General features: G+C 56.7%; 3 protein-coding genes and 1 long non-coding RNA gene across 6 annotated transcripts; 2 read left to right on the top strand and 2 right to left on the bottom strand.

Moving 5' to 3' along the window:
* Positions 1-239: 239 nt before the first annotated feature.
* LOC138732680 (acrosin-like) lies at positions 240-8,500 on the bottom strand. 3 transcript variants are annotated; one of them, XM_069879326.1, is made up of 10 exons: positions 8,443-8,500; positions 5,307-5,417; positions 4,693-4,803; positions 3,957-4,257; positions 3,547-3,706; positions 2,378-2,910; positions 1,946-2,143; positions 1,503-1,768; positions 1,112-1,254; positions 240-729 (listed from the first exon to the last, which is right to left on the bottom strand). In XM_069879326.1, exons 6-10 carry the CDS (start codon positions 2,446-2,448, stop codon positions 427-429), a joined length of 981 nt encoding a protein of 326 aa, XP_069735427.1. In that variant the 5' UTR covers positions 2,449-2,910; positions 3,547-3,706; positions 3,957-4,257; positions 4,693-4,803; positions 5,307-5,417; positions 8,443-8,500; the 3' UTR covers positions 240-426. The 3 variants fall into 3 exon arrangements, with proteins under 3 accessions (XP_069735427.1, XP_069735426.1, XP_069735428.1); XM_069879325.1 differs by lacking the exon at positions 4,693-4,803; XM_069879327.1 differs by lacking the exons at positions 2,378-2,910; positions 4,693-4,803 and having other exon boundaries at positions 8,443-8,496.
* A 164-nt stretch (positions 8,501-8,664) lies between these two features.
* LOC138732714 (arylsulfatase A-like) lies at positions 8,665-12,720 on the bottom strand. The gene is made up of 6 exons (XM_069879372.1): positions 12,647-12,720; positions 12,345-12,599; positions 11,514-11,751; positions 10,808-11,026; positions 9,635-9,764; positions 8,665-9,311 (listed from the first exon to the last, which is right to left on the bottom strand). Exons 1-5 carry the CDS (start codon positions 12,718-12,720, stop codon positions 9,636-9,638), a joined length of 915 nt encoding a protein of 304 aa, XP_069735473.1. The 3' UTR covers positions 8,665-9,311; position 9,635.
* Positions 12,721-12,781: 61 nt separating this feature from the next.
* Positions 12,782-14,287, top strand: LOC138732701 (uncharacterized). The gene is made up of 3 exons (XR_011339307.1): positions 12,782-12,807; positions 13,805-13,957; positions 14,124-14,287. It is a non-coding gene; the product is annotated as an uncharacterized lncRNA (long non-coding RNA).
* Positions 14,288-15,362: 1,075 nt separating this feature from the next.
* LOC138732713 (acrosin-like) lies at positions 15,363-17,451 on the top strand. The gene is made up of 5 exons (XM_069879371.1): positions 15,363-15,433; positions 15,653-15,850; positions 16,180-16,445; positions 16,714-16,859; positions 17,071-17,451. The coding sequence occupies exons 1-5, from the start codon at positions 15,363-15,365 to the stop codon at positions 17,449-17,451; spliced, it is 1,062 nt and encodes a 353-aa protein (XP_069735472.1).
* The last annotated feature ends 1,365 nt before the right edge of the window (positions 17,452-18,816 follow it).

Here is an 18,816-nt window from a genome sequence, read left to right as displayed (position 1 = left end):
CTCCTGGATGGATCCACCCGATCCACCCAAACCCTTTCCATGGTGATGGAGCCCAGCACCCAGCCTGCTGTGGGGTGAACGAGGCCACCTCCCAGCCTGCTGTGGAGTGAAGGACACCAGCTGCAACCCTGCAGGGGTGTGAAGGACTCCATCCCCAGCCATGCCACCAGATAAAGGACTCCGGTTCCCAGCATGCCACCAGGCTAAAGAGGGAAATTTTTGAGACTTTGATTTAGCAGCAACTTTCAATTTATTGAGGTGGATCACAAAAGTAAATTAGCTACTATCTATTAACACTCAATCATCAGTTGGTCAACAAAGTAATTCTAAATTGTTCAGAATGATTGGCTAGAAATGAATCAAAAACTTAACTGCAGATTCAAAACTGACAAGGGTCATTACACCAGATCTTATCCATCGTGCTGCTCAAGCGTACATTTCCTTTATGGACTTCAGGATAGCCTGCAGCAGATTAACCAACTTTTTTATCTTCTGTCGTGGAACAGGACAGGGTGTCTTGCCCGCGTGTGTTGGCTGTGAGGTCGGTGCAGCCGCCCCTGCTGGGTTCATCCCCATCTTCCCCAGGATCCAGTCTCGGAAGTGCTGCGTGGAGGTGTAGATCCCCGGCCGACGGACCCTGGCACAGCCTGTTCCCCAGCTGGTCAGTCCCACCAGCCAGAAGCGGTCCGAACGGCGCTTTTTGCACATGAGAGGACCCCCGCTGTCCCCCTGCAGCAGAGGAGAGAGGATTGTGGGTGCTGGGGGGCCTCCGGCAGCATGAGGGCCGGCTCCCCCTCTCCCAGCAGCTGCCAGAGCTGTGTTCCCTCCACAGAAGGGCTCTGCTCCGCTGCAGGAGCTGGCAGAACCCGCTCTGGGAGGGGGTCGCTGGGTTTTCTCTCCTCTCTGCACGGCGTGACCCTGGCTGTGCGGCAGAGGGATGTTCCAGGATTGGCCCCTGGACCTGAGGGCGGCCAGGACCGCTGGGTGGGTTTTCGGGGCAGAGCCTGGAAGATGGGGAAGGGGAGGTGAGCCCCACGAGCAGTGGGATGGTTTGTGTGGCTGTGCCGGGGCTGCTGGTGCCGCTGGGCCCCGACTCGTCGCCTGCTCCTACCTGACAGGTGTCGATGCCGCCCTGCGGGTATCCCGCACACAGGTTGTGGGGGTGGATGGCCCCGCGGTACCACCCGCTGCTGTTGCAAACGCGGGTGTCGATGAGGGGCACCTGGGCCTCCTGCAGCACGTGGGAGGTTCCGGCTGTGGGCACAGACAGAAATGAACATCCAGCGGCGCGTTGCCAGCTCTCCTCCTGCCCTGCCTGGGGTCGGCTTTGCCTCCGGAGAGGATTGTGCCTGTGTATCCCTCCCGTCTCGCCCTGGGGAATGGGGCAGGACCACCCCTCCAGGGGCAGACGCTGCCTCTCGCCCCTGCTGCCGGGACGCCCAACCCACCGCCCCAGGGTGCCAAGGGGGCGCTGGGGACACGAATACTTTTGGGGAACTCACATTCCTCGTCGGTGGCGCCCCAGCCGCTGACGTAGCAGGGCGTGAGCTGCGACACTCGGATCGAGGCGTCAGGCAGGCAGGCGAGCTGCACGTGGGAGCTGCACCGGACGGGCTGGTCCAGCTCCAGCAGGGCAATGTCGTTCCTCTGCGAGGTGTCGTTGTATTGTTCATGAACAACGAGCCGCTTTATGCTCCGTACTTGAGCCTCGGGGCCCAGTTGGGTCAGATCGGTGGCACCGGCCACCACACGCCACATCTCGGTGCTCCTGGAAGGCAAATGGAGAGCGGGGTGGGAGGGGGCACAGCCACGCGCTGCAGCAGCCCAGCACTTCCCCGCTTTCTCCTTTCCAGGGGGGAGAGGAAAGCAGCGCTACGGAGCGACGAACACGGGGCTGGAGGCTGCCGGCGTTGCAGGGGAGTCCCTGTTCTCAGCAGCTCCTTACGTGGTCCCGGTGAAGCAGTGGGCGGCCGTGAGGACCCACTGTGTGCCGATGAGGCTCCCTCCGCAGACGTGCCCCGTGCCGGCTTGCCAGGGGCTCTGGATGCTGACGATCCAGGGCCAGGCGCCCGGCTGGGCATCTCTGCCCCCGACGACACGCGACGTGCCAGCATCGTAATCCATGGGCCGGTGTCCGCAGGTCCTGTGGAAACCAGAGGCTCGTGAGTGCCCTGCCGGGAGCCTGGCCACCGCTGGGGCTGAAGCTCGGCCGCCTTCCCTCGCGATGCGGCCAGGGAACGCCGTGGGGCGGGCGGGCATCCCCCCCTGCCTCAGCTTCAGCCCCGCAGAGGAGCTGTGCCAGCCCTGGGGAGCCGTGTTGTGGCCACGAGGGACCAGCGGGCGCCCTGCAGGGATCCCCGCAGCCCGGGACACTCACTCGCAGGTGTCCCCCGTGCCCTGCACGGGCCGGCACAGGGCCAGCAGCACGAGGACGAGGAGGACGCTCATGCTTCCAGCAAGACGTGGCACAGCGACAGGCGAGGGCTTCTTGCCACCAGGCAGCAGCCAACAGATGCCCGCGGCGCTGGCGCTGCCGGCGATGCCCTTGGCCTCGGGATGAAGTCACAAAGACGTGGGCTGCGGGCGCCCGGCACGGTGAGCTCGGGGCAGGGGGGCAACTCGGGACGTTCCAAGCAGAAGGGGAGGCAGGAGCTGGGGTCGGACGCCCCTGACAGACCCACCGAATGGCGGGTGACGGGGGGCAGCCGCCTCACAGGTGGCAGCGAGCAGGGAAATGCCACACACGGCGGCACGGCCTCTCTGGGAAGGGCGCTGCCACCCTGCTCCTGCAGCCGGGCCCCACCACGTCCTTCCCCCGGAGCATCCAGGACAGGGCTCCTACAGCTTCTTTGCTTAACACATTGCTGGTTTCAAAACGGAGTTTTTGCAATGTGTGTTTTCAGTCTTACACTGCAATAAATCACAGCAATAAATGATGCGATGACTGAGTTCCTTTTCAGATCTAACTTTTCTTTAAAGATTGTGAGACACTGGGCTTGTGAGAATTAATTGAGAAGTTCATTGAGACCTCATTGCTCTCTACAACTCCCTGAAAGGAGATTGTGGAGAGGAGGGTGCTGGCCTCTTCTCCCAAGGGACAGGACGAGAGGGAATGGCCTCAAGCTCCGCCAGGGGAGGGTCAGGCTGGACATTAGGAAAAAATTCTTCACAGAAAGGGTGATTGGTCCCTGGCAGAGGCTGCCCAGGGAGGGGGTTGAGTCACCTTCCCTGGAGGGGTTTAAGGCACGGGTGGACGAGGTGCTGAGGGACATGGTTTAGTGTTTGATAGGAATGGTTGGACTCGATGATCCGGTGGGTCTCTTCCAACCTGGTTATTCTATGATTCTATGATTCTCAGAGATTTAATACCAAGAACCACCAAGGAACAGGGGAGAATAGAGGCAGATCCAGCCTTGACTTCAATGGGCAAAGACTGGGCAAAATAAGAAGGAGCGTGTGTTGTTGGGAGGGGAAACAGAGAGGGGCCTACAGCCTGAAGGTGTTATTCCATGTCCCGGGAGAAGAGGATGCTAGTGCATAGGTTACCTGGTTGTGGAGTGCTTGTATTTCTCTTCTGTCATCTGAATATTGCTGCCGGCTCTGCTCAATAGCAGAAAGAAGCCGAGACACCTCCTTGTGCTGGGCAAGGTTGTTTTCTTCCAGGGTTCTGACCTTCACTTCTTTCTCTTTCAGAGACTGATTCAGCCTGAAAGAGAGAGCACGCACTCATTACTACATGGTATAACAGTTAATAAACTCTTAGGACTACTCCAAAAGCCACTGTCTTCAGGGAAACTCTAACTGGAGGATTAAAGGAAAAGAAAATGAAACCCATCTGCATGGAGAGTTCAGAACTCTGCTTTTTAGGAAATGCTGCCAGAGCCACTTACGTATGCAAAGATCTGAAAGAGGAAACCCATTCAACAGAACGGAGAGTCTCACAGGCTTCCATTTACCTGGCATTCTCACTCTCAAGGACCTTTAGGGAAGTCTGAAACTTCATGTTGTGATGCTCCACTTCTTCCCTTGACTCTTCTTCATCTCCAGGGACTTTAGACATGCTTGCAGCTCCCTGTTCTGACGTTCCACCTCCTCCCATTGACTCCTCTTCTCCTCCAGGATCTTCTGCAGGTGCACAGCCTCCAGCATCTTCTTTCTTGACACTTCCCGTGCCTCATTCAGATCTTGCTAAGCTTTGTGGCAAATCAGTTGCTGGGACTCTTTGGAGGTTGCAAGCTCAGATGACAACTCTTCCACCTGAAGTAAAACATAACAAAGTAGTGAAATACTACAGCTTGTCACTGTCAGTCATATCATATCCTGTGAGGAAAAGAACAGCTTTAAATTTCACCCTATTGTGGCAGTACCAGATTGACAACAGATACAGCCAACTTGTTTAAAAACTCAAGTGGGTCACCACATCTGTCTGAGGAACCACCTTAGAAAAGAAGGCTAGCAGTAACTGGCCAGCAGAAATCCATTTTGATGACTGCTGGTGATCAAGCAAAAGGACGAGCCCATTTGTCCAGGGCAGCAGCTGACCAGTAAGTCTCCTTCAGACCAGCCGAGATGGAGACCACACTATGATGGCAGTCAGAGGGATATCCCCACGAGCCTGCTCCGCAATGGAGAGGCAGGAAGGGGAGAGACCGCCTGCTTGAGGACTGGAGTACCAATCAGTATTTCAGTCACTTGTTTTTGCAGAGCATTCCTCTGCTGAACTAGGATATTCATTTCCTCTTTGATGGCCTTGATCTCGCTCTGACTTCCCTGCAGTTCTGTCTGCAGCTTTTCTGTGACGTTCTATAAACACAAGTGGAGAATGTGTTACTGGGACCTGCCAACAGCTACAACATTTTTGTCCTTCTGTCTCAACGTCACATTCATTCAGCCACCTCTTTCTGCTTTTCTACCCAGCTCTGCTTCTGTTGCAACCTTTCCTTCCTGTTGCTGATCACTGGAGCTTACCATGCTCTGTGCTTTCAGGGCCTGCAGTAAAGTACAGTCATAGAATCCTAGAATGCTTTGGGTATGCATGCAGCACACAATACGGTTGGCTTTCTAGGCTGTAAACACGCACTGCCGGCTCATGTTGAGCTTCTCATCCCCAAGCAACCCAAAACCCTTCCCAGCAGGGCTGTTCTCTATCTATTACCTGCCCAGCTTGCATTTGTCCTTGCCTCCTCAGTCCTACAACTCGCATTGCAATTTCTTGTTACTTCCCTTTGCTCTGTTAGCTGGCTCTCGCAGCTCACATCCCATTGCCACCTGCCTGTTCTTTCAACCTAGCCTCTAGTCAGACTTACCTGCCCGTTCTCTCGCTGCTCTTTCATCTCCTGCCTGAGCTGCTCTAGCTGCTGGGAGGCTTCTCTTAGTTCCCCTTGAGTTCAGAGTAACGTTTGTTATAAAGCATTCTTCTGCACAGAAATAAGGAGAAGATGAGTTTCAACTTTGTGTGGTATGACTCAGACTGATGGGTTCACATCTTCAGAAAGCACTATGCCTAAGTCAGTATCTGCCCACCTAGAGACACAGCTTCCTAGATGAGGTTGGCAGTATAAACACGGACCATTCACAATCCATCTGCGACAGACTGCCCAGGCTGCCCAGGGAGGGGGTTGAGTCCCCTTCCCTGGAGGGGTTTAAGGGACGGGTGGACGAGGTGCTGAGGGACATGGGTTAGTGTTTGATAGGAATGGTTGGACTCGATGATCCTGTGGGTCTTTTCCAACCTGGTGGTGACTCTATGATTCTGTGATACTAGAGGCAAGAGGGAGCCTAGGCTAAAGCGCAGGAGACCATGGCTAGGTGAGGGCACATCCTTGACTGTGTGCTGGAAGGGAAAATCTGGTGACAACTGAGAAGTTCAATAGAATCAGAGAATCAGAGAAAAGTCTGGGTTGGAAGGGACATTAAAGATCATCCAGTTCCAAGCCCCCTGCCATGGGCAGGGACACCTCCCACTGGATCAGGCTGCTCAAAGCCTCATTTAACCTGGCCTTGAACACCTCCAGGGATGGGGCAGCCACAGCATCCCTGGACAACCTGCTCCAGGGCTTCCCCACCCTCATGGTGAAGAAATTCTTCCTGATGTCCAGTCTAACTCTGCCCCTCTCCAGTTTATCCCCGTTGCTCCTCGTCCTATCACTCCAAGCCCTTGGGAACAGTCCCTCCCCAGCTTTCCTAGAGCCCCTTCAAGTACTGGAAGGTTAGTACGAGGTCTCCTCGGAGCCTTCTCCTCTCCAGGCTGAACAACCCCAACTCTGTTAGCCTGTCCTCGTATGGAAGATGCTCCAGCCCTCACATCATCCTTGTAGTCTCCTCTGGACCAGTCCCAAGAGCTCCGTCTCCTCCTCTTGAGGATTCCAGAACTAGACACAGTCCTCCAGATGAGGACTCACAAGAGAGAAGCAGAGGAGCAAAGACCCTGGCAGTTGCAGGGAAGCACTTCAGGCAGGAGGTTACTGTAAAGAGACCAGGTGGAAGGAGATGGAGCTGAAAGGAAAAGTCTGCTTCACAAGCCTTGGAGGACACCGCAGGATGGCCATGGCTCACCTTCCACCGAGCTGGCTGGCTCTCCTGAGCCTGACGCCTCACTCGCTCCTCCTCCGCCTGCCTTCTGCTCTCCTCCTCTGCTAACTTAGCCATGTTCTCAAAGCGTGACCGCAGGCTGCCGGGGCCGCTGGAAGCTCCTGTGGAGAAGACAGCTGATCAAGCCTGTGCAGTGGCTCCCTTCCACCAAGCATCCAGGAGAAACCCAGATCTCTGCCTCTCCCGGAGAAACATGCAGCTCAACCACCTTCTTCTGCCCCTCCAAGCAAGTTAATCCATATCCCACCACAGCACGTGCCACAGGGGGACCACAGGACTCACAGCTTCCCACCAAGCCCAGGGTTGGTTATCAGTTGTCTCACCTGCCTCCACTGGTCTCGTTTTCTCATACGAGGAGGTGGGAGCTGCCATCTCCTTAAAGCCAGCAGCACTCTGCAAGGGGAAGCAAAAGAATGGTCCAGCTTGATAGGCAAGGACAGTGCTGAGATCGTAGAATCACAGAATCACCAGGTTGGAAAAGACCCACCGGATCATCGAGTCCAACCATTCCCATCAATCACTAACCCATGTCCCTCAGCACCTCATCCACCCATCCCTTAAACACCTCCAGGGAAGGGGACTCAACCACCTCTCTGGGCATACAGTCTCTATACTGCCCAGGAGATCCCTGTGCCCATAGAAATCTGCTGCTCCTCTTCATCCAGTGGCTTTCCTCACCTGTCCCATCCCCTTGCTCCAAGCGTTGAGCAACCAACAGCTCCCTGTGGCTTTTCCACCATTCATGGAAACCCCAAGTGCTCCACGGCCCCACTAAGAAGAGTCCCAAGCTCCAGTCCTGACGTTGCCTGCAGCACTGGGCTCCCCCAGCTCACCTTTCTGAGAGTCGTGCTTCTCCGCCTGGCTCTGGCAGTCAAAACCCACGGCTGCTTTGTCCACCTTGTCCTTCTCCATGCCGTAGCGGCCACCGAAGCCCTTGGAGTAATCTGAGGTGGTGCACGGAGTGAAATGGTGTCCTGAGCATGGGGTTGGTGAGGGAAGGGGGAGAAGATGGGGAGTAGCACCGGGCAGGAGCTCCAAGGAGGAGGAAGAGCAGCAGGGACATAGGAAAAAGCCAGGAAATGGGGTTTGGAAGGGGCAGAGTGGATGGTAGGAAGCACCATCAGGACCATGGAGGATGAGAGTCTATTAGAATGGGTGCACAAAGCAAGTGTGAGTCATGGGGGCTGTGGCAGCAGGAGACAGAGGAGGCCGAGAGGGCAATGAAGAAAAGTAACATGGCAAGGTTGGTTGGGGAGACAGTGGGAGCACAGCCAGGCAAGGACGTAAAGCCAAAGCAAGAGTCATAGAATCATAGAATCACCAGGTTGGAAAGGACCCACTGGATCATCGAGTCCAACCATTCCCATCAATCACTAACCTATGTCCCTCAGCACCTCGTCCACCCGTCCCTTAAACCCCTCCAGGGAAGGGGACTCAACCCCCTCCCTGGGCAGCCTCTGCCAGGGCCCAGTAACCCTTTCCGGGAAAGATTTCATCCTGATGTCCAGCCTGACCCTCCCCTGGTGGAGCTTGAGGCCATTCCCTCTCGTCCTGTCCCCTGTCCCTTGGGAGAAGAGCCCAGCTCCCTCCTCTCCGCAACCTCCTTTCAGGTAGTTGGAGAGAGCAATGAGGTCTCCCCTCAGCCTCCTTTTCTCCAGGCTAAACGCCCCCAGGGCCCTCAGACTTGTTCTCCAGCCCCTTCCCCAGCTTTGTTGCTCTTCTCTGGACTCGCTCCAGAGCCTCAACATCCTTCTTGTGGTGAGGGGCCCAGAACTGACCCCAGGATTCCAGGAGCAGTTTAGGAGCAGGACTAAGCAAAGGGACACATCGCGGCCACCTTGTCCAACACACCTTGTCAGCTCGGTCCCGCTGGACTCCGTACGTCCCTCCAAAGCCCTTGGCTGCATCCGTCTGTGAGGAGTGCTTCCCGACCTCAGCAACGTACTCGTGGCCCACCGCGCACTGAGAAGAAAGTGTTGCAAGACAGGGTGATGTTCTGAACATCACACTAAGCAAACTAACATTTCACAGAATCACCACGTTGGAAAATACCCACCGGATCATCGAGTCCAACCATTCCCATCAGTCACTAACCCATGTCCCTCAGCACCTCATCCACCCATCTTTTAAACTCCTCCAGGGATGGTGACTCAACCACCTCCCTGGCAGCCTCTGCCAATGCCCAAATTTCATAATATTAAATCAAACATCGGGGCAAACTTTGTGCTAATCAAAAGAACGAAGCGCCCAGGGAAGCTGATAAAGCACATCCTGAAAATGCAGGTCCTGCGCATACAATCATAGAATCATTAAACGGTCTGAGTTGGAAGGGACCTTAAAGATCATCCAGTCCCAACCCTCCTGCCGTGGGCAGGGACACCTCCCACTGCACCAGGCTGCTTAAGACCCCATCCAACCTGGCCCTGAGCACCTCCAGGGATGGAAACTCCATCACTGCTTCTCAGGGCAGCTTCTTCCAATGCTTCCCCACTCTTTCAGTAAAGAAATTTTTCCTAATATCTAATCTAAACCTCTCCTGGAGCAACCTGAGGCCATTTTCTCATGTCTTATCCCTTATTCCTTGTTACTCGCTGTTAAAGAAATTGAAGTCTTGAATGCTGAAAGGCATGGGAAGAAGCGTAATGAGGATTATTAGAAAAGACTTGATGTGAGAACAGGGAATATGAAGTACGGCTCCACCCTGGGGAGATGACAGAGATCTGGAATGGAGAATTCGAGGGGGAATTAGTCATTAGTTCTCCAAGCACAAGTAGGAAGGCACCAGATTTAATTGTTACGCAGCAGGTTCAAAACAAGCCAGAAGAAAGTCCTTCTTCACTAAGGGGAACTTTGAGTGGAAGCTGGAGAGATAAATTACACCCATGGGGTCAAATAGATCGCAGATACAGATTATGGGATGGTTAGAATGTGCAAATCTGTGAAGTCATGGAAGGTCTCCAGGGCACAATTCAGGGATGCTCCTATCCTTTGTGAGGAAAAGATCTTCCCACTAGGGCCCAAGGAAGCCTCCTATGATTGTTACCTTATCCATCTGGTCTCGCTCTGCTCCAAATTTGCCCCCGTAGCCATAGGAGGCCTTGGGACCAGTCTCCAGCTCCTTCTTCTTGATGACCTCGTGCTCCTCTGACACCTTGCTCCTCAGCTGATGGATGCTGGTGAGACACAGAGTCAGGGAAGGTCACAGTGGGATCCTGCAGAGCTAGATGGAGCATCTCTGTGCCACCAGAGCCCAGCACGGAGCAGGGCACCAACCCTCCACCTGTCAGTGGGCCCACACTGGGCTCTTCTGGGCAGCACTGAGGTACGAGATAGAATCATAGAATAACTAGGTTGGAAGAGACCCACCGGATCATCGAGTCCAACCATTCCCATCAATCACTAACCCATGTCCCTCAGCACCTCATCCTGGCTGCTCAGCAGAGTGATAGAACCATAGAAGAGTTTGGGTTGGAAGGGATCTCAAAGTCATCCAGTTCCAACCCCCCTGCCACGGGCAGGGACACCTCCCACTGGATCAGGCTGCCCAAGGCTCCATCCAACCTGGCTTTGAACACCTCCAGGGATGGGGCAGCCACAACTTCCCTGGAAAACCTGCGCCAGGGCCTCCCCACCCTCATGGTGAAGAAATTCTTCCTTATATCAAGCCTAAATCTGCCCCTCTCCAGTTTATCCCCATTCCCCTTCATCCTGTCACCACAAGCCTTTGTGAACAGTCCCTCTCCAGCTTTCTTGGAGCCCCTTCAGGTACTGGAAGGTTGCTCTAAGGTCTCCTCAGAGCCTTCTCTTCTCCAGGCTGAACAAGCCCAACTCTCTCAGCCTCTCCTCGTGTGGGAGGTTCTCCAGCCCTCTGATCACCTTTTTAGCCTCCTCCGGACCTGTTCCAACAGCTCCATCTCCTTCTCATGTTGAGGATTCCAGAAGTGGATACAAGCCTCCAGCCAAGATCTCACAAGAGAGGAATAGAGGGGGACTGCGGGAGCTGAGGTGCTGCCCTGCTCTCATAGAATGGTTTGGGTTGGAAGGGACCTTAAAGATGATCTAGTTCCAACCCCCCTGTGATGGGCAGGGACACCTCTCATTGGACCAGGCTTCCCAAGGCCCCATCCAACCTGGTCTTGAGACCAACCTGGTCCCTCCCCACAGAACAAAGGCTTCCCCCTTCCCCTCAGCCCAGAGCAACGTCCCCATCTCCTACGTGGGATGTCTGGTAGAGCAGGAAGGGGACGCCTCGTCGGGCACAGCTGGCGATGAAGTCCCAGGAGAATTTGTTGTAGAGCGGCACCAGATCAGGGAAAGAGATGGGCTGCTGCACGATGCTCTGGCTCCAGAGGAGCGGGACTGGCACCACACCTTGGTCACAGGTCCCAAAGCACTTGGTGTCGGGTGGGAAGCAGGTGAGATTCTGGCAGGGGCCCTGGAGAGAACAAAGAACATTTTGTCCTTCATGGAATCATAGGATTTGGCTTTGTTGGTCTCAGTCCAGTGGTCCAGCCTATTGAAATCCCTTTGGAGCCTCCCGACCCTCAGCAGATCCACACTTCCTCCCAGCTCAGTGTCATCTCCAAACTTGCTCAGGGTGCGCTCAAAGCCTTCATCCAGGTCAGTGATAAAGACATTGAACAGGGCTGGACCCAGCACTGAGCCCTGGGGACACCACTTGTCACTGGCCTCCAGCTGGAGTTAACTCCATCTCCCACCACTCTCTGGGCCCTCCAGCCAACCAGTTTTCCACCCAGGAGCTCGTTCTCCTGCCCAGGCCAGAGGTAACAGTTTCCGAAGCAGAAGGCTGAGAGAAACTGTATCAAAGGCTTTACTGAAGTCCAGGAAGATCCATCCCCAGCCTTTCCCTCATCCCTTCAAGCTCTCTCCCCATTCCCGCTGGATGCCCACCAGCTCCTCACCTGGTCGTGGGAGTCGGGCACCCCAAGGAAGTGGTCGAAGGCCCGGTGGGTGGGAAGGAAGGAGCCATTCTGGCCCAAGCCGAGGTGCCACTTGCCCACCATGGCCGTGGCGTAGCCCTCGGCCTTCAGCAGCTCGGCCACGGCGACCTCCGCCAGCGGCAGCCCCCGCGAGTCCGGGTTGAAGACGCCGGGGTAGATCCCGGAGCACGTCTGGAAGGGGCCGGTCAGCAGGGCTGTGCTGGGGAGAGAGAAGACGGGGCAGGCGTGAGGGGCCAGGAGGGCAGAGAAGGGCAGGACGGGGAGGAGAGAGCGGGGACGAGGGAAGGGGGGAGAGACGGGGGGACGGGGAGAGACAGGGGGACGAGGGCGGAGAGAGGGGATGGTGAAGGGAGATGGTGGGGATGAAGGCAGCCAGGAGGGCAGACGTGGGCACAAAGGGGGATGAAAGCAGAACAGGAGACGTGGGAAAGTGGGGTGGGATGAAGGTAGATGGGGGGGTCCGGGAGTGAAGCAAGAGAGGGGAGACATGAAGCTGGGGGGGCAAGAGAGGGCGAAAGAGGGTAGCAGAGGGAGTGAGGTGAGGGCAGAGGGGGAGACAGAGAGGGGCGAGATGCAAAGGGTGGGAGGCAAGAGGAGAAGGGGGACGACGGCAGAAGGAGTGGAATGAGGATGAGGGGAGGAAACGAGGGCAAAGAGGGGGGACCAGGGCAAAGATGGAGGAAGATGAAGCCAGAGAGAGGGGGGGGGGACGAGGGCAGAGAGAGAGGGGGGAACGAGGACGGGGAAGAGGGAGGAGAGGGCGGCCCGGCTCCTCGCGCCCCAGGGCCGCACCGGGAGGGGCTGCAGGCGGCGGAGCTGCTGTACCAGGCGGGGAAGCGCAGCCCGCGGGCCCCAGCCGGTCCGGGTGCCCGGAACACCCCAGGGCCCCGAAGCCCAGGCCGCCCGCCAGCAGCAGCAGCACGAAGCCGGGCCGGGCGGAGGCCGCTCCCCGCAGGGCCGGAGCCCCACAACCGAGGGGAGGAACCAGCCCCGAGGCCCCACGGCGCCGCCGCAACGAGCGCGCCCGGCACCGCCCGCCGCGGGACCCTCCGCCCCGGGCCGGAAGCGGAGACACAGGCTTCCGGCGCGGTGACCGGAAGCGCCGCGGGGCAAGCCGGGAATTGTAGTTCGCCACGGGATCCGGCAGTCCGAGTCCGCCGCGGGGCATGCCGGGAGTTGTAGTCAACACGTGAGGAGAGGGAAGGGCCTCAGGCTCCACCAGGGAGCTGAGTGGACGAGGCGCTGAGGGACACGGGTTAGTGACTGAGGGGAACGGTCGGACTCGATGGTCCGGTGGGTCCTTTCCAACCTGGGGATTCTATGGTTCTGTGATCTGCGTCCGGGGAGGTGGGAATGAGCTGCCCCCCAGAGCAGGGTGGAAGGGGAAGAGCACAGCGATGCCGCTGCCGGGGCCAAGCCAAGCCCTGGGGGGAGAGAAGGAGAACGATCCAGTGGGAGTGTTCCTGCCCGTGGCAGGGGGTTCGGCTATGTAGCTGAATTAGCGGGGTAATCACCTGCTGCATCACCTCTTACTCACCTGAAGTAGGAGAAGACAGTCCAAAAAGAGAGATGACCAGTGTCATGGACTGTGTGGAGAGACTACAGACAGCTACAAGAGCAGAAGAACGTTTATAACAGTGGTTGCTTTTTGGTTTAACTTCTGCAGTTGCATTCTTCTGAATAAGCAGGAAAAGGGGCCATAGCCATGTAAAACTCGGTTATGACTCAGAGTGGTTATTTTCCTAAATTCTGAAGATTTCTGCCGTTGATGCTTAAGTCAAATTCATTTTCAAGCTTGTCTCTATTTACGTGGTATGGTTTGGGCAATAATTTGTGTAATCTGCATCTGGAGTAAAGGCTGAGAAGACAAAGTTTACTAGTAGCAGAAAGCTGTATCACCCGTCTGAGAGAAGACAGTGAGGAGAAAATAGAGATATTTGAGAAATAAAAGCGCAGATCCAGCTAAAAAGGCATGGGAAAACTAGTCCTGATATCAGACACAGAAAGACAGCCGGTGATCTGTCCATGACTCCTTTGGGAGGGAACAGAGGGTTTCTAGAGGATGGTACAGGGAAAACTCTAGGCAGTAGAGGTCTCTCCTAGAGAGAAGAACACTCTCGGAAGAGAACGAAAACTTGGAATTTAGTACTGTCCATTCCTGAGTCCATTCACTGTCCCCGATGTGTTGATTCTAGCCCCCCATCCTTTCTGTAGTACCAGCTCACTCAGTTTCCTCTCGGAATACCCCGCAGGCTATTGCAGAAGGGGAGCAGCAGTCGTGGCTCTCAGAGAAGAGCTTCCTCTTGCAGCAGCTGGAATGTCTGCAGGGAACTATTGCAAAGGTGGAAGAAGAGAAGACCGAGTTGAAGGAGTTCAATGCTGAGCTGAAGAGGACGCTTAAGCAGGTAAAAGAAGCTTTTTCTGCCTCTGCAAAGCCTGACAGTGCCAGAACACAACACGTGTCCCCAGCCAGCACTTTGGAGTCACTTTGGAGGCCTCTGCTTGTTGCTTTCCCTCTTGCTCCTTGTTTGCTGGCGGGTTTTTGTGACCTTTTCTCTCTTTGACATGCAGGTGGAACGCTAATGGAGGAAACTGAGGAGATACTTCAAGCATCAGTCACTGCAAATGCCTCCTCATCGACACCCACGTCTGCAACGGCAGCGGCTGGTACCGCGGGGCCATCCACCAGCACAACCTGTGCGCAGGATATCCGCAGGGCGGCATCGACACCTGCCAGGTAGGAGCGGGAGACGACACCCAGCAGCGCAGGCAGCCCCGGCACGGCCGCCCCAACCCCCCTCCCAGACCAGGTCTCGCCGGCTCCGGCACCAGAGCGGAGCCTTTCTGCGCAGGGAACACCACTCTGGAGCTGCTGGGAGAGAGCAGGAGCCAGGCCTCATGCCCACAGAGACCCCAACGTCCCCTTCATCCTCTCTCCTTTGCTGCAGGGAGACAGCGGCGGTCCTCTCGTCTGCCGGGATCCACGGGCTGAGCTCTTCTGGCTGGTGGGAGTGACCAGCTGGGGCAGAGGCTGCGCCAGAGTCCGTCGGCCGGGGGTCTACGTCTCCACTCGGCATTTCTTCAACTGGATCCTGTTACAGACGGAGCTGCAGCCAGCAGGAACGCCTGCGCCAACCCCACTGCCAGCGCTCACCTCAGCAACCCAAAACACGTTGAGAGCTGGTGTTCTTCACGCTGCAGCATGTTGGGAGCTGGATTCCCCCAACCCACAGCGTGCTGGGAGCTGGAGTCCTTTCTTCTGTCCCTCGCGCCCCTTAGATGCTTGGAGTGGGATCGATCCATCTTCTGGGGAGCTGGGGGCTGCAGTTCCCCATCTTATGGCACGTGGGAGCTGGAGTGTTCAGCCCACGGCAAGCTGGGAGATGAGGGCGTTCACGCCACCGTACGCTGGGATCTAGACACTTTCAGCCTATGACATGCTGGGAGCTGGAGTCCTTCACCACACAGCAGGATGCCAGCTCGATTCCTTCACACTATGGGGTTTATTTTTGGTATAAGAAGTCTTTTTCCCCATGGCACGGTGGGATCTGGACAGCAGAGAATCCAGCGGGGCCATGGGGGGGTCTGACCTGAGCTTCTGCCCCCCCCCGTCTCGTCTCCCGTTTGCAACGCCCCACGCTGCCCCCCACCCCCCACCCGACGTGCCCGGTGCCCACAACCAGCGCCTCTGTGACATCAGCCCGGGGCCGAGGGCTCTGCAGGCAGCGGGAGCCCGGCAGGCAGTCTGTCGGCTGTTGTCCTGGTGGCAACAAGCTTTCAGTCACTGTGGTGGCACGTGTCGCTGGCACCATGCGTGTGCTCCTCGTCCTTGTCCTTCTGTCTCTGTGCCAGTCCGTGCAGGGCACAGGTGACACCTGCGAGTGAGTGGCCCCAGGCTCGGGGAGGGAGCTGGGGTGGCTCTGCTGGGGTTTGCTGGAGGGTGCCCGCTTGTCCCTTGTGGCCACATCTCAGCTCCCCCGACCCAGGGTGGGAGGCGCTGGTCCCTGGCAGCACGCAGGCCGCAGGCACAACTCCTCTGCGGGGCTAAAGGAATCCTAGAGGCACCGAGTAGGACAGTCACGAGTTTTTTGTCTCCACAGGACCTGCGGACTCCGTCTGATGGATCACGGCTACAGCACGTCGCGTGTCGTTGGAGGCAGAGATGCCCAGGCGGGGTCTTGGCCCTGGATCGTCAGCATCCAGAGCCCCTGGGCAGCCGGCATGTGGCACGTCTGCGGAGGGACCCTCATCAGCCCAGAGTGGGTCCTCACAGCTGCCCACTGCTTCATCGAGGCCAGGTCAGGAGCACCAGGGAACAGGGACATCCCCGCCACGCTGGCAGGCGCCCAGCCTGCAGCACCGCGGCAGACCGGCACCCCGTTTCCTCGCGGTGCTCCCGCTCCCTCCCAGCCCAGCGGAGAGACGGCTCAGGAGAAGGCTGGGTTCCTGCCACCGCCTCCTGTCAGCCTCCAGCTCGACGGTTCTCGGGCCTGAGCCACGCTCGGGCGGCCGCGCTCTCCACACCGCTGCTTCCCTCTCTCCCCTGGGAAGGAGAAGGCAGCCGACAGCCAAGCTGCCGAAGCACGTGGCTCCGCTCCCCAAAACCCTCTTTCCCTTTGTCTCACAGGAACATTGAGGCATGGCGTGTGGTGGCCGGTGCCACCCAGCTGAGTCACCTGGGTCCCGAGGCTCAAGTGCGCAACATCAAGCGGCTCCTGGTCCACGATCAGTACAATAACATCTCGCAGAGCAATGACATCGCCTTGCTGGAACTGGACCAGCCCGTCCAGTGCAACGTCTACGTGCAGGTCGCCTGCGTGCCCCAGCCCTCGCTCAAAGTGTCCCAGCTGACCACCTGCTACGTGGGCGGTTGGGGTGTCACCGCCGAGGGAGGTGAGCTCCAAAAAAAGAAGTACTCGCGACCCAGGTGCAGAGATGGGTTGGGCTTCCTAAAAGCAGAGGTGAAAGGCAGCGTCAGCCTGCGAGGACATGTGCCCCGGGAGAGACGGGTCTGACCCCTTCCCCAGGGCCAGACGGGAGGGACGCGCTGCTGAGATGCCTCTGCAGAGGCAAAGGCAAACCTGAGGGAAGGGGCTCCCCCAAGCAAGGCAGGAGAACCGGCAACGCGCTGCTGACACTTCCTTCCTGATTGTGCTCCCAGCTCTAGCATCAAACGACGTGCTGCAGGAGGCTCAGGTCCTCCTCATCGATACCCACGTCTGCAACGGCAGCGGCTGGTACCGCGGGGCCATCCACCAGCACAACCTGTGCGCAGGATATCCGCAGGGCGGCATCGACACCTGCCAGGTAGGAGCGGGAGACGACACCCAGCAGCGCAGGCAGCCCCGGCACGGCCGCCCCAACCCCCCTCCCAGACCAGGTCTCGCTGGCTCCGGCACCAGAGCGGAGCCTTTCTGCGCAGGGAACACCGCTCTGGAGCTGCTGGGAGAGAGCAGGAGCCAGGCCTCACGCCCACAGAGACCCCAACGTCCCCTTCATCCTCTCTCCTTTGCTGCAGGGAGACAGCGGCGGTCCTCTCGTCTGCCGGGATCCACGGGCTGAGCTCTTCTGGCTGGTGGGAGTGACCAGCTGGGGCAGAGGCTGCGCCAGAGTCCGTCGGCCGGGGGTCTACGTCTCCACTCGGCATTTCTTCAACTGGATCCTGTTACAGACGGAGCTGCAGCCAGCAGGAACGCCTGCGCCAACCCCAGCTGAGGTGCAGCCAGCAGAAAGGCCTGCGCCAACCCCAGCTGAGGTGCCAGCACTCACCTCAGTGACCCTTCAGAAGCCAACGCAGACCGACAGCACTACGCCGTCTCCATTCCCGTACCAGAAGCTGGTGGCATTCTTTAAATTGATGCGGGAGCTCCTTCAGTACCCGTGGGCTGGAAAGGCTTGAGGGGCAGAGCAGACAACGTTGCCCATTTGGTATCTGTAGTTAGGTTATAGATTTAGGTAGAGCAAGTCTTGTTGAATAGCTCTGAATTGCTTTGTTAATCAATGGATGAATAAATGGTTAATCAACTGATGACTAGATAGCAGCTATTTTGAATTTGCGATCCACCTCAACAAGCTGTAAAGTGCTGCCATATCAAAGTCTGAAAAAACTCCATCCAGGAAGATTCCTTCAGCCCGTGTAATAGTGGGAAATGGAATCCTTCCCAGACATCACACTGGAACCTGGAGTGCTTCTCCATGCAGTGGGGCAGAAGATTCAGTTCCTCTCTTGCATGTGCTTCATGATCGCACTCAAGATCACCTGTTCCATGACTTTCCCTGGCACTGAGGTCACACTGACAGGCCTGGAGTTCCCTGGATCTTCCCTGTGACCCTTCTTATAGATGGGCACAACATCAGCCTCCAGTCCAGTGGGACTTCCCCAGTCTTCCAGGAATAGTTGGAAGATGATGGGAAGGGAGTTGGCAGGCACATCTGCCAGCTCTTTCAAAACCCTTGGGTGGATCCCGTCCGATCCCATATACTTGTGAGTGTCTAGTTGGGCTGGCAAGGCTCTGACCACCTCCTCTTGGATCACGGGAGCCTCATTTTGCTCCTCCAGCTCCTGGGTTTGTACACAGATGGAACGACTTTCTTTACAATTAAAGACTGAGGCAAAGAAGGCATTAAGTGACTCAGCCTTGTCCTCATCCTCTGTCACTGTTGTTCCTTCTGCATCCAATAGGGACTGTATATTCTCCCTAGTCCTCCTAATATATTTATAGAAAGATTTTTTATTATCTTTCACAGACTTTGCCAATCTGATTTCTAGTTGGGCCTTAGCCCTCCTGATTTTTTCTCTGCACGATCTCACTTCCTCCCTGTAGTCCACCCAAGACACCTGTCCCTTCTTCCAAAGCTCATAGACCTTCTTCTTTTTGATGTCTCTCAAGATCTCCCTACTCAACCAAGCTGGTTCTTTTCCCCCACTGTCTCTTTTTCCAGAACATGGAGATGGCATTCTCCTTAGCTGCTAGGATTTCCTTTTTTGAAGAGCTCCCAGCCCTCATGGGCTCCCTTGCCCTTAAGGACTGTCTCCCGTGGGACTTCGCCAACCAGCCTTCTGAACAGTCCGAAGTCTGCCCTCTGGAAGTTTAATGTGACTGTCCTGCTAACCACCCTCTTCACATCACCTGGAACTGAAAACCCTATCATCTTGTTACTGCTTTGTCCCAGGCGTTCTCCTACCACCACATCCCTCACAAGGCCTTTAACTTAATCCCTGCTTTGATCTTCCCCTTGAAATATCCTCTTAGAAATGTCCTGA

This window comes from Phaenicophaeus curvirostris, chromosome 36 (genome assembly GCF_032191515.1).
Source record: "Phaenicophaeus curvirostris isolate KB17595 chromosome 36, BPBGC_Pcur_1.0, whole genome shotgun sequence".
NCBI lineage: Eukaryota > Metazoa > Chordata > Aves > Cuculiformes > Cuculidae > Phaenicophaeus > Phaenicophaeus curvirostris.
The sequence above is the reverse complement of the archived record's forward strand: the minus strand, read 5'-3'. Positions and strand labels throughout refer to the sequence as shown.